Source organism: Mesocricetus auratus, unplaced genomic scaffold (genome assembly GCF_017639785.1).
Source record: "Mesocricetus auratus isolate SY011 unplaced genomic scaffold, BCM_Maur_2.0 Super-Scaffold_100010, whole genome shotgun sequence".
NCBI classification, from domain to species: domain Eukaryota; kingdom Metazoa; phylum Chordata; class Mammalia; order Rodentia; family Cricetidae; genus Mesocricetus; species Mesocricetus auratus.
In genome coordinates this window covers 39,868,422-39,882,020 of record NW_024429194.1, presented here as the reverse complement: position 1 = coordinate 39,882,020, position 13,599 = coordinate 39,868,422, and the positions used below count along the sequence as shown (strand labels likewise).

General features: G+C 35.2%; 1 protein-coding gene across 4 annotated transcripts in view; it reads right to left on the bottom strand.

Moving 5' to 3' along the window:
* Erbb4 (erb-b2 receptor tyrosine kinase 4) overlaps window positions 1-13,599 on the bottom strand; it is a 1,016,453-nt gene that overhangs the window by 222,252 nt on the left and 780,602 nt on the right. For all 4 annotated transcript variants that reach the window (XM_005070538.4, XM_005070537.4, XM_005070539.4 and 1 more), the window contains exons 17-18: window positions 3,798-3,930; window positions 325-447 (exon numbers count right to left, since the gene is read on the bottom strand). In XM_005070538.4, coding sequence (XP_005070595.1) covers window positions 325-447; window positions 3,798-3,930 — 256 coding nt within the window. The remainder of the gene's footprint in view (window positions 1-324; window positions 448-3,797; window positions 3,931-13,599) is intronic.

Below are 13,599 nucleotides of genomic sequence, written 5' to 3'. Positions count from 1 at the left end.
TGGTATTATCCTTTTGTCTTATCTTTGCCCATATAGTTATTTTTTACACAATTACAAAGACATTAAAACTACCAATATAACTACTAAATCATACATGTAATCAAATAGGCAAAAACACTGTTTTAATTTTCCTTTTTTTTTTTCTTTTTTGGTTTTTCGAGACAGGGTTTCTCTGTATTGTTTTGGAGCCTGTCCTGGAACTTGCTCTGTAGATCAGGTTGGTCTCAAATTCACAGAGATCCGCCTGCCTCTGCCTCCCAAGTGCTGGGATTAAAGGCATGTGCCACCAATGCCCTACTGTTTTAATCTTCTTATCCTACCTACCTTATAAACGGTTCCAAAAGCCCCTGAGCCAAGGACTTTTACCCTCTTTAGTTCTGTTTCCTTCAGAATACGTAGTTGAGCTTGGTTGGGTGCTGTGCCACTGGGGGTTAAGGGCTCCACCAGCTGCAAAGCAAAGTTGTAAGGTTATGTACATTTTGTGCATATTCACTTCTGCTTCTTGCCCTCTGTTCTTTTCTAACACTTTTAGGAAATATACAAGGATACTTTTATTTGACAAACACTAGTTTTGTAATATCAACCACAGTCCTATCCTTTTTATTACATATGTTTTTTGTCTGGATCAATTCAAGTTTTGTATATATTCTACTAGAGACACTCAGGTTAGAAGATGGGATGTTAAATACAAAGACAAAATAAAAGAAGACAAAACTAAAACAAAACAAGAAATAGTGCCTTACTAACATTTACAATAACTAAAAAGCTACCATGATCAGAAGGGGATAATAGCTAGCCAGCACCACACTGATTCTTCTCATAGTCAATACATCAAGTACAAAAGTTTATTGACAAATCTCAATTCCTGTCTGAGTATGCCTGAAATTATGCATTGTTTGTGGGGATCACCAGGTGGTATCTATTTATGATGGTGAGTTATGAACTCATTCTAACTGGAAAGATGAGTATAAAGTTTGGTGCCGTACTATAAATATCTTTTGGAACACAAAGAAGTTCAGTATCAAGTGGGAATGAAGGGTTCGTAGTTCTGGCTTTCAAAAGAGCTATGCACTAATATCAGTCTTGAGGTCATGACAATAGAGTGATATTAAGAGGCTACTTGCAATAGTGAAGAGATTAAGGTCAGCATCAGAAGGAGAGAAGGATAAGGATATAAAATACATCAGATGTGAGATGAATATAAAGGGTATGATTAGAGTAGGAAGCAGCTAGTCAAGAAGAAGGCTGAGTGTAGCCATAATGTAAAACTGGGCTGAAATTTGTAGAGGTCATGGTTATGACACCATCCAGCTGATGAGTTTGAGTGAAGGAAGGAAGAAAACATGTGAAGGAGGGTAATCACTGGTGTAGGCAAGATGGTGTCTAAGGTAGTTACCCTTAACCACAATTGTCCATTATGAGATTTCAGCTACTATATTTGGAAAATAATAAATAGAAAAATTCAGAAAAGAATCATCAGTTTAAAATAATCTTTATTAAAGTAACTGATTCATTTTATCAATAGAACTCTAATTAACTTACTTATTCAATATATTAATCAAAGTCTATCAAAGTTATTTACCCATAAGAACAAACACAACAAATCTATAATTCAGTATTATCTAAAGTCTCAGACATCCCATGGTTTTAGAATGCACCACTCTTGCATCAAGGAGTCTGCTGTCTATACTTCAGAGTCTGTGAGGCACCCAAAGCCTTGCATAGAATTTTATGTTATAATTCATGCTTAAATAAGAGAAATGATAAACTTTTAAAAATACAGTTTTTCTATTTAAAAGGAACTCAACTATGAACAACAAATAGTCTGTTTTCTTCTCTGCATGAGGAACTAATTGAAGGTTACTACTGCTCAAATTGTCTAAACCTACTACAGTATTTCAAAACGTCTGTTTCCAAGGCCAACTTGCTGTGGCCCTCCTGTCTGGCTATTATTATAATGTTTCTGTGAACATTATGGCCTACTAAAGTTCAGTGGGTACAGAGGTAGGAAAGCTGTTAGCAAAAAGCATGATAAAAGTTATTAGTAAAATTAGTCTGTTTCCTAATAGTTTAGTTTGGCAACAAATCTACCATTGTCTCATTTTCACATTTTCCATTATAAAAACATAAATTAGCTCACTAAGAATTTCCTTGAAGGCAAGTAAAAGTATCTCAGAATCATTGAATTTACATTAAAAAATACCCTCTAGCACAGATTTCCCTTCATTGGAAGACCACTCTATAGGAGTTGATTGGCAGATGTTTTAGATAATACGTATGATTTGTGGTGTGTGTATGTGTGTGTGTGTCTGTGTGTGTATACATGTGCACATGTATATGGGGGCAGTCCAGAGGACAAGCTAAGGTTTCATACTTTCACTTTTGGGGACATACTCTGTTACAGGCTTTTTTTTTGTGTGTGTGTTTACGAGACAGGGTTTCTCTGTATTGTTTTGGAGGCTGTCGGTCCAGCCCGGCCTCGAACTCACAGAGATCCACCTGCCTCTGCCTCCCGAGTGCTGGGATTAAAGGCGTGTGCCACCACCGCCCAGCTCTGTTACAGGCTTTTAATGTGTCAAAGACAAGAAACTGTCTCACCAGTGAGTTCAAGGGATCTATCTGTACCTGTTCTGGGATTATAAGCATATACCACACCAAGGTCAGTTTTTATGTGGATTCTATTGATGGAAGGCGAGCACTTCACTGACTGAGGTATCTCCCCAGTCCTATGATGAATAACTTACATGGCTCTCTAAACAATTTAACATAAAAATCATTTTAAAACACCCAAGAATTGGTAAGGAGGTTTCAGCACTTTGGGCAAGCGATACCTAAGTTTGTCTGTGGAATATAGTTGGGATATACCTTGGCATATGCCATGCAATAATTTTCTGTTGGAAGCTTCTCAAGGAAAAGCATTAAGATATAACCCGTTTGCAGTGTGTTTATGAAAGGATGAGTATTCCCACCCCAGGCGGTCTTAAGAGGGATAGAACAACAAGGTTGCCATTTTGACAACAAGGAAGAAATCATACAAAGTGACACACAGAATCCCTCTGAATTCTTCAAGCAGACCCAGATGGGTGTACAGAGGAATGAGGTAGGATGGGACTCCAAGTTTTGCTTCTCTGAAATCTCCTGCGACAGTTTTCTCTTGTCTGCTATCCAGTGCAAATGACCAGCTGCGTACTAAGGAACCCAGTGTGACAACATAATCAAAATGCTGATACTTTATTAATAAATGGTATAATATTAATATGTAATGCACAATATTAAGTGCATCTCATCAACTGTGTCAAAAGTTTTGTGTTCCTCTCCAAGACTCGGCCTTTAATTGCAGATGTAATTAATAATTGGCTGTCAATTTATATGATGCTAATTAAAATGCATATAGCTTACACTTTTAACCAGGGGATTTATATTTATTTCTAACATTTTACTAGTTCTACCACTGAGATGTCTTCTCCTCAGACACACGCTATTTATGTTGCTATTGAGCTATCTTCTACCCAGAGATGCTCATAGGAGTTTCCACAACAAAAATAAATCTATTATTTTAATTTTCAAAAGAATAATTTGTTCAGCCCAAAATAATCTACTCTCTTCAAGCTCTGACCCTGCAGTCTTAACTATTTTTATACTATATTCTATCTTGACCAACTTTTTTACAAAAGTAAACACACAAACTCATCATAAGCAAGCCACATTTTCAATGGTTTTAGTAAACAAAATATCACTTGGATCTGTAAAACCTAAGGAAAACCCCCAAGTTAATGAAGACAGTAGTGAGAAGCTACCTCTGTCTCCAGGAATCTCCTCAGGGCTCGTTTCTTTTTGATGCTCTTCCTTCTGACATATACCGCAAATGTGAGAGCCATGATGACCAGGATGAAGAGGCCGCCAATGACTCCGGCTGCAATCAGTGGAGTTCTGCCAGAATAAAAAATCAAAATAAAGTATGAAGAGGGAAAGACAGAGGGAAAGGAAAGAGCAGATGTATGAGGCATTTTCCACACTTCATGAATCTAATCATTCTGAAGAAAAGCAATTAAAAAAGCCACCAGGGCTGTAATAAAGCTATTTCCATTGTAAACTGCAGGTTTTGTTTTGTTTTGATTTTTTAAAATAATAAGCCATGCACATACAATTAATCTTTGGAGAAGAACAACTGTAGCATGCCATTTGGTGAAAACAAATCAGAAAGCTAAATAAGGAATGAGGAACACATACTAAGACAATGGAGTGGGAATATTGAAAATGATTTTTGCTACTTTTCATAAGTAAATGAAATTACAGTTTAATAAACTATTGTGGAGTACAATTTTATTTCAAGAATACTACTTTAACAGTGGCACTATTGACCTTTTGGGCTGTTTACAAATGTATTGCAGAAGTTACTCCATTTTCAATATTCAGTATGGTCCCTGATCTCTGTCCCTAGATAGCAGCAGCATCTCCAGTGTTGGGCCACAGCAATACCCCTAGATGTTGTCAAAGACCAATCAACATCATTTCTGTTAGAGAACCACTTCTCTGAAGAGAAAATGTTTATTTGGGAGAGATGCAAACCACCACATCTCTGGAATACAAGGGTATCAGTAAGGAGCTGTTTATTACCAAAAGTGCTTTGAAACCCTGATAAAGACAATGCTGGTAGGAGAAAAAACTGGGTCGGTCATATGTTAGAGTGATGATGACAAGGGTGTATACATTATAATTCAAAGTATGCCTACATACCACGTGCTAATAAATTTTCTGTAAAATAAACATTTAATCAAAACATATAAATGATGTCAAGAAGATATTAGAAAGATTTTCATTCTGTAAGTGTTCTAATGTATTTTAGCAAAGACAGACTTTTGAAGTTGATTACTCCTTATTGTTCCCTAATTTTTTTCCCCTTTTTGGAATAATCCATTCTTTATGTAAAACATTATGAACTTTGGGTAGTCATAATATTTTCCCCCTTTTTTTTACTTAAATTAGAAACAATCTTACTTTAAGTATCAGTCCTAGTTTCCTTCCCATTCTCCCATGCCCCACCACCAACCCTATCCCATCCTTCTTCTGCTCCATAGAAATGATGAGGCCTTCTATTGGGTATCACAGTTTTGAACTGCATTAATTTCATATGGCATAACAAATAATCCAGACTGAAACATGAAAGTGCCTAATAAATATGACTATGAAGCCACTATAGATGGCAAACCAAAAATGATTTCCTTCATGTTCATGACTTCTATAATAAATCATTTTATATTGCATATCTCTACCTTCAAAGGGTTGTACAAAATAATCTATTCTATATAACTACATTCCCTAAAAGAATTTCTTATTCTTGCAAAATAAAGTTTTGCTGAAAGAAAGACAAGAAATAATGATAGTGGATGATCATAAATCAGACTTTGAAATTCTAAAGCACTCATGAAAAAAACTGTGTAACTATTTCCACAATGAAATCATATGTTTTGAAGATTATGACTGCTGTACTGTCATATGAAACTGCAGAAAATCTCAAAAACTCGTCCATCCTAAAGGTTTCTTCCAGACAGCTCAAACCACACTGAAATGTAGCTATAATTCAAGTAGATTTTCCTAAATGGGACCTCCTAAAGATATAAAAGTCTTTGCTGAGAAAATTAAACTATAGCAAAGACACAAACTTATCATTGTGATGTGTTTTTATGTGTTTGTGACATTTTTTAACATGGCAGTTAAATATATAGTTTAGGAAATACTTTGGAATTTCAAACCAAAGTGTATGTTTCTACTAACTGCTTCACATGCTGGTAAAAGTCATTCATCATGAAAGACTTGTACTTTGTCATGGTACATTTTAAAAATGTTGTGTTTGTTGACTATATTTTAGGGAAGATATCTTTGCATAGTACAAAAACAGTCCTCTTTTTTTTTCATCTTATTTCAGGAAAGAGTAAGTGTGAAGCCCTGCTGTCTCAAATGAAACATTCAGACTCAGTGGGACGTATTTTCTGTTTTTCTACATGGTGTTTACTTTTAATATTTTCACACAAGTTACTTTCCATGATATGTGTCTCTTGACTGTTTTCTTCTTTCACCACCAGGCAAGAATGGTAGAGGAATAAAAACCGTGAGAAATGAAGAATTCTGGTTTCCAAGCTAAAAATCACCCAGAAATGTGTGGTTAGACATTCCACAGGGGCTGTCTCTAGACAAAAATAGCCATTAAACACAATCCTATTTACCCAGCTCTCAGCACTTTCAATCTGGATGACTCCCAGTGATTTGTACACGAGCTTTAAAGGCATTAGTTTAACTAGGAGTTATGGCTTAACAATATTGGTTTTGTTTTTAAGACAAGATCTCACTATGTAGACTAGGAACTGGCTTGGAACTTACGATTCCCCTGCCTTAGCTTCCTGAGTGCTGAGAATACAGCTCTGCACCACCATCCATGACTAATTTCCACTCTTTATGAGGTCCTTTCACAACAGGATGGGACTGGCTGAATCACATAGTTAAATTCCTATATATTTCTCCCAGATCTATTACTATTGCCACCAATCTGACTCTGAGAGATTTGTTCCTGTGTGTTCCATGAATCTCTAAGTAGGCCACATAAGACTATTGAGATCCAAAGGGTCAAGCAGTAAGAGGGCTGCAATTAGTCTACAATTCCTTATTCACCACTGTAGTTTTGATTGTGGGTTTGTTTTGGGCGCCCACTAAATACTGACTGGCATTCTCAAGTGTATGAAAGAGTAATGCAGGTGACAGGTTCAAACATGGAGTGAAAGGAAACAATCAATGGTGGCTTCACTTATGCTGTGATTTAGAAATAATATAAGGAAATGCATGTTCACTTACTATTTATGAAGTTATCATGAGAATTCTGAACCACAGACTAATTTTATCAAATTGCTTAAAAGTCTATAGTTTGATTTTAAAAATCTCAATTAGAAATACAGAAACAATGAAGAGTATCTATTGTTTTAAATGAAATTACCTGACAGGAGGCTGTAGGTCTGAAAACTCAACTACTCATACTAAAATATACATTATTGTCCAGTACGTATGTGAATCACAGTACTTCTCTTATTATATAAGATGTAAGAAGATATATTAAACTCTCTCCATATAAACATCCATATGATTTTCTTCTTTATCTATTTCTTGAAAGGAATTAAGTCATAAAATATATAGTAAAGCCAGTATAACTTTTGACTAAAACTAAATTATTTATATTTTGTCAGACTTTTATTTAATATTAGTAAATGGCTATCTTCCAAAAATAAATGGTGGTTGTGTTTGGTTGCTTGTTTTTTAATTAGTAAATCTATCAGGGCAAATCATGATAAATCCATGAGATATTTTTAAGAGTAAAACAAGCTTACTCTCAAATAAAAAGTTAACAAAATTTATAAAATAGGAATATTTTTCTTCATTTAAAAATATTCCAAGTTAGGATAAAATGAATAACCCGCAGTATTATAATTGTCACTGAGGCTGTAGTCTGCAATTGGTGGCAGGGAGTTCCACTTTTAGAAGCCTAACTAAATAATTTAGAAGTTAAACTAATTAATTGAAAAACAAGTCTTCAGAATGTGACTTATCAGACTGGGACTGTTTTGCTGGTTATTTTTAGACATTGAAGATTACAAGAGAAAAGATGGGGCCAGGGTAATGTTTAAGGTGATAACCACAGGACAGCCTGATAAACTCCATAATGTATACTTCTTTATATAGCAACATTTCGTTTCAATTTTTCACAGTCTCAAATATAACACAATAGTGTAACTACTGTATGGTGTTAAGCTTTTCATTTCTGGTGGAGTTTTTCCCATTATCATGAATGTAGTAGAGAGTAGGTTTAAAGATGGACCAATTCAAGTTCCAGTTAGGTTATCTGCAACCAACCAATTGTGTCTCATGTTACTATGGAACAAGTTAACCAAATACACAAGCATATCCCATAAATAATAAAAAGTATTCAGTTGGGAACTACCCAGTCTATTAATACATGCACAATATCTGATGAATGCTGTGTATTTAGTGTTAACATAAAATCAAATATATCTAAGATCAAATGAATACCCTTCCCCATTGCTGTGGTCAGAAGCTTCAAGTTACACAAGTCAAATTATACATGTCTATATATTCCACTCTCCAAAGTGCCCTTCTCCACATAGTATATCATACATAAAAATATACATGTGTGATATATATATATGCTACCATAAATATGTATCATATGATCATAAGTCTCAAACACACAAACACCACACACACACACACACACACACAGAGCTAAGGTCAGAGTGTCAGTATTATTTCTACTAAGCATTTTTAAGATTTTAGTTTTAGCCACGTATGTGTATGTGTGTATCTGTGGAATGTGAACGTGGCCCACAGAGGTCACAAAAGTGTGCCAAATGCCCTGGTGTTATAGTGCCAGGTGTTTTTGTGCAGCCTGGTATGTATTCTGAGAATCAAACTTTCCACTGGAAGAGCAGTGTGGACGACAGAGCCATAGTTCCAGCCCCTCTACTATATAATATTTACAATCATCAGTGGCTCTAATAAATAAATCTGGATATTAAATGGACATACCCTATATTTATTCAGAAATGTTAGCATTGGGTCTCATCTAGTGTCCTTTATGAAAACCTTATAACAATTATAATATAATAGACAATGAAATGAAATAGTGTTTGCAACATGTAGCCTCATGGGTATAGTTTTGTTTCCTGAGTTGACCTTGATATAAGTAAATGATTTTGATAAGAATGCATTTGAATTTCCAACTGAGTCAAAGAGTATAACTTTGGAAATAAGAACAGTTTCAGCAGTTTAAATATGGTAAAAATTCTATTAAAATAAGAGGAACACTGGATTTAGCAGTCAGTAGATTCCCTTGCATTTTATAAGGCACACAGTTCATTAACAATTGTTGAATCACAAATAGTCAAATGAAATGAGACTGCAAAAGACTATCTTCCTGGTAAGGACATAATTTGTTTCTGTGAGAATAAGTCAAATGTTAATTTGGTTTTAAGTACAAACTTTAAATTGAAAGAATTTTGAAATATTATTGATTTTCCATGTTAAACCCTAACCTGTAAATATTGTGGAATATTCTTGTAACCGGGCAAAGATGTGTTGCATTTGTTTTGCTGTGGAATATTACTTTAACTATGTGAAGGTGTATTAAGTTTGTTAGTGCTACATTTGTTTAATTATGTAAAGATATGTTACATTTGTTTTGCTTTGCTTGCCTAAGTCACCTGACCAGTCGAATAGAAAGTTTAATGCCAACAGCTAGGTAGGATAAGGACAAATGGGGTTGGTGGGAGAAATCTAGGATTGGCATAAGAAGGAGAAGAGACAGTTAAGGAAAGAGAAGGACATCTAGCCAGCTAGCTAGCCAAACATGAGAATTAGGAAAGTAAGACATACAGAAAGAAAAAAAGGTAATAAGCACCAAGAGAAACCAGACAAAGAGAAACAGGCTAAGTTATAAGGACTAGCAAGAAATGAGCCTAAGCTAAGGCCACCTATTCATAACTAAGGAGAAGTCTCTGTGTCATGACTTGGGAGCTGGTTGATGGCCTAAAAGAAAGCTTGGTACATGTAAATTTTCTAATTAAAGCTTTCTCTTTAAACACAACGCATGGTTATCCAACTGTGCAATGAAGATACTATAATACCCATATCAAAAGTAGACACTCAGAAAAGGGAACAACACCAAGATGGTTAAGTGTAAGTAGTACTTACTGCATATTTAGGCATTTTGTATTCTCTAATCCATTCATTTTACACCTCTCTTTCTGTCTTTCTTAATACTGCAATATAATTGTTTTTATGGAAGATACAGTGACATCTTACGACTTTTTCCTCAATACAAAAATTTCATATTAGGGAAACAAAATGCACAAAATTTATTTAGTGCCTTTCATGGAAACTTTGATTTCATATTTAGTAATAGCATGCCACTTTAATAAGATATATTTCTGATTTAATGTTTTCATATATAAAATTTGTATATAGCATTATTTTTGGTGTCTTCATTTTAATTTCCATAAGGATTGATGATTATTTTTATCTTAAGAAGAGAATAATTTCTTTAAGAAAGATCTTGCAGGGGCTCATGGACTCTGGACCAATAGTCGGGGAGCCTACCTTGGACTGACCTAGGCCCTTTGCATGTGTGTGACAATCATGTGACTTGGTCTCTTAGTAAGGCTTCTGACAGTGAAACCAGACCCTGGCACTTAGCTGGCTTTGGTAACCTGCTCCCCATGTTCTACTACCTGGCCCTGCCTTGCTGTAACGTGGCAGGGTGGGGTCTAGGTCCTGCCTCAACTTGATGTGCCACGCTTAATGCAAGCAAATGGGAGGCCTGTCTCTTTCTGAATGGACGTGGAGGAGAACAGGATGGGAAGGCAGCAGCAGATGGGAAAGGGAAGGGGATGGGAGGGGAGGAGAGGAGAGGAGGGAGGGGAAACTAGTTGACATGTAAAATAAATGAGAAAGAGTTCTTCAAATTAAAAAAGTAAAAGATAAACACATTCAGGGTGATTGCTAACTCCAGTCACCAAATTACCTGGATTGAGAAGCACTTCGGGCATTAATGAGGTACACCTTTATGAGTGTCAGTAAGGTGTTTCCAGATAGGATTAACTGAGGGAGGAGGATGTTGATCTTTCTTAAATGTGGGTGACAGCATCCTCTGGCAAGGGTCCTTGACTAAATTGGAAGAAAAAGGGAAGCCAGAATGACACTGGCATCTTCCTTTCTCTGCTTCTTGGTCTATCTAGTAGTGAGACATTTTCTTTACAGTGCCTTTCCCACCATATGACCAATCCTTCCAAACTATGACCTGAATTAAATCCTTCCTTGCTTAATGTCCCTTTTGTGAGGAAACAGGTTACAGCAAAATGAGGGAAGTGTGTAATACCACACGGTGCCTACTGTATCACCACATCGTTTGCCTTTACTACAATACTTCATTTTTGAAACAAGAGACCTTGAAACACTAGAAAGGAAACATTTTTATCCCGAGAGACACTTTAAGGGTGACTGCCTAGGGCAAGGAGAGCTATGGTAAGACAGTATTTGTTCTTGTCTCTCAAATTATGCTTATTCTGACCTAGAATTCCACTTGCTCTATAAAAATGACACATTTTTTCTTTTTGAGCAAATGAAAATGATCTGGGTCAGACTACACAAAGCTGACATCAGTTGACAGCTGCAGTTTGTACTTGATATGATGTAGGTTTTACAGCATGTCTCTGTCCTTTGGTGACTGATCATGATTTCTTGATTTAAAATATGAAGTACTTAAGCAAAAGCCTTACCTCCCTCTTACTATGCAAATTTGAATGTTTTATGACTTGTCTTCACACTGTTGAAGTAATTTTCATTTTTTCAGTAGATAAATGTCATATTTCATTCAGTAATTGTATCACAAAAATGTTTTAGCAACGACTTTACTATTGAGCCTATATGTAATATAATGTTCTTCCATTTCTAAGATTCAGCTTCTGAGAAAAATTTCTAAAAGTTTCATGGTGGTTGCTTCCTTTTTCTGATAGGCAATATTTATATCAATGTGGGTTGTTTTTCTTTCTCAAACTGTTTGAGAAAGAATATAGATTCGTATACTTGTCTTTGACACAAAGACATGGTTGAGGATGATACCATGAGATTATATGACCAATCTACATATTCTTTATGTATGAATATCTACAACATTAAAAGAAAACTAGACAAGAAAGGAGGTTTTATTAGCAATCAGGCTACTATTTCATGCTTGGACTTATTTTATCACTGTTTAAACCTACCAAACACACCATAAATATCAACATTAGTAGTGTCTCTATCATTTTATATTGTATTATCTAGGTTACAAATATATATGAATGACTATGATTAAAAAACGCAGACATTATAAACATTTAATTGCAAAACATATTCAGCTATCAGTTTTATCGTATAGATAATCTGAAGAAATGTGACAAATGAGTAAAATCTCTATCTGCAGGCCTTCGAAACCTTAGCCATATTACCTGTCAATATTGCTCAAGATGCTACAGAACTTTGTAGTTCTCCAACAGAGCAAAAGGTAGACACACAACCATGGCTTTGTGAAGGAATGGTGAAAAAAGACATGCCATTATTGGTCTCATTCATTTTTTCATCTTTACCATTTTTTCCTTTATCTAAACATTGACCTTTCTTCCATATGTTATAATTTAAGTCATACTGATATTATATTCTGGAGGTATATTGTCTATACCTTAAGGAATCAAAGTAAGCAGAATAGAGATAAATACATACTCAACAATGAAGAGAGACTAGAAGAGCCAAAGATGGCTGAATTCCCAAGCTTGAACACCTAGGTTGGTATCATCATTCACTGACATGCAGAAATCAGAAACAGTGCAGAATTCTTTTAAACCTACATATCTGAGGTTCCAAGTGTTATCTAAATCTATGTATCACTTTTTCTAAGTAGAAAGTTTGAGTATAGCTTTGTCTTATTTTTGTTTTTAACTTTCAATTAATTACTTTTTGGATTCATGGTTCCACCTGGAGCCATAGGCATCCTATAATTAGCTATGTAGCTCTGGCAGTTCTGCAAGTGATAAAGGTAGTTCTATCTTTGCCTCCAAAATGCTGGGATTATAGGCGTGTGCCACCATGGCTGCTTCCTATATATATCTTTTCATTCAAGACCTCAACTTTTGTTAATTTTATTAGTAACCTTCCCCCTTAAAGACAATTAACTTAATTTCAATCCAGATATAGATGTTCTGTTGTTCTTCCAAGGATTGTTGTTGCAAATTTTGAGACAGTAAGGCCATCTATGTTTGGGTAAATTTAGTTTAGTATTAGCGATGAGAAAGTAAAATATTGGAATTTTGACAAGAGGCCACTCCAATTTTCACAATAGTTTAGTAATTGCTACAGAAACAGTCTTGGGTGCCTGATAGGAACACATCAATGATTGAATTCCATTTTATTGCCAACTCTACAACCAAATACATTTTTGTCAATATAGTTACAAATGTTCTCTTTAGCAATTGCTATATATTTATATATTCCCAGGTCAAACTTGTATTAGATGTTTATAATCCATTATTTAATTTCCTAAATTTCTATATCATTTCTGAGTTTCATGAGGGTAGGGACTATCATTTTTTTAATGAGGGACCTATGTTCCTCTTAGTAACATCATTTAGGACAGTTGACAGAAGTTATTACTATATGAATCAAGGGTATAGTTTACCTGATAGTGTATTTCTGAAATTCAAATCTTCCCTCAATATGACTGAAGTATTGAGAACAATTGCAGAAATAGGAAACTTATTTTACATTTTCTTTGAACTAGTGTGACTTAATATGTTTACTTTACTTCCATCCTGTTCACCCTTGAGCCAATTCTGATCCCTATTTGAGGCAGTAATTCCAACAGCTCTGCTCTGGTAGAGGCTACAGGTGCATCTCCAATGTCAAATCTAGCAGTCCTTCCTCTAAACGAATCCTCTCAAATTCACAGCACCTTTTCATGTATGTGGTCACTTCTCTCTCTCTCAAAACAGGCTTTAACTCCATTAC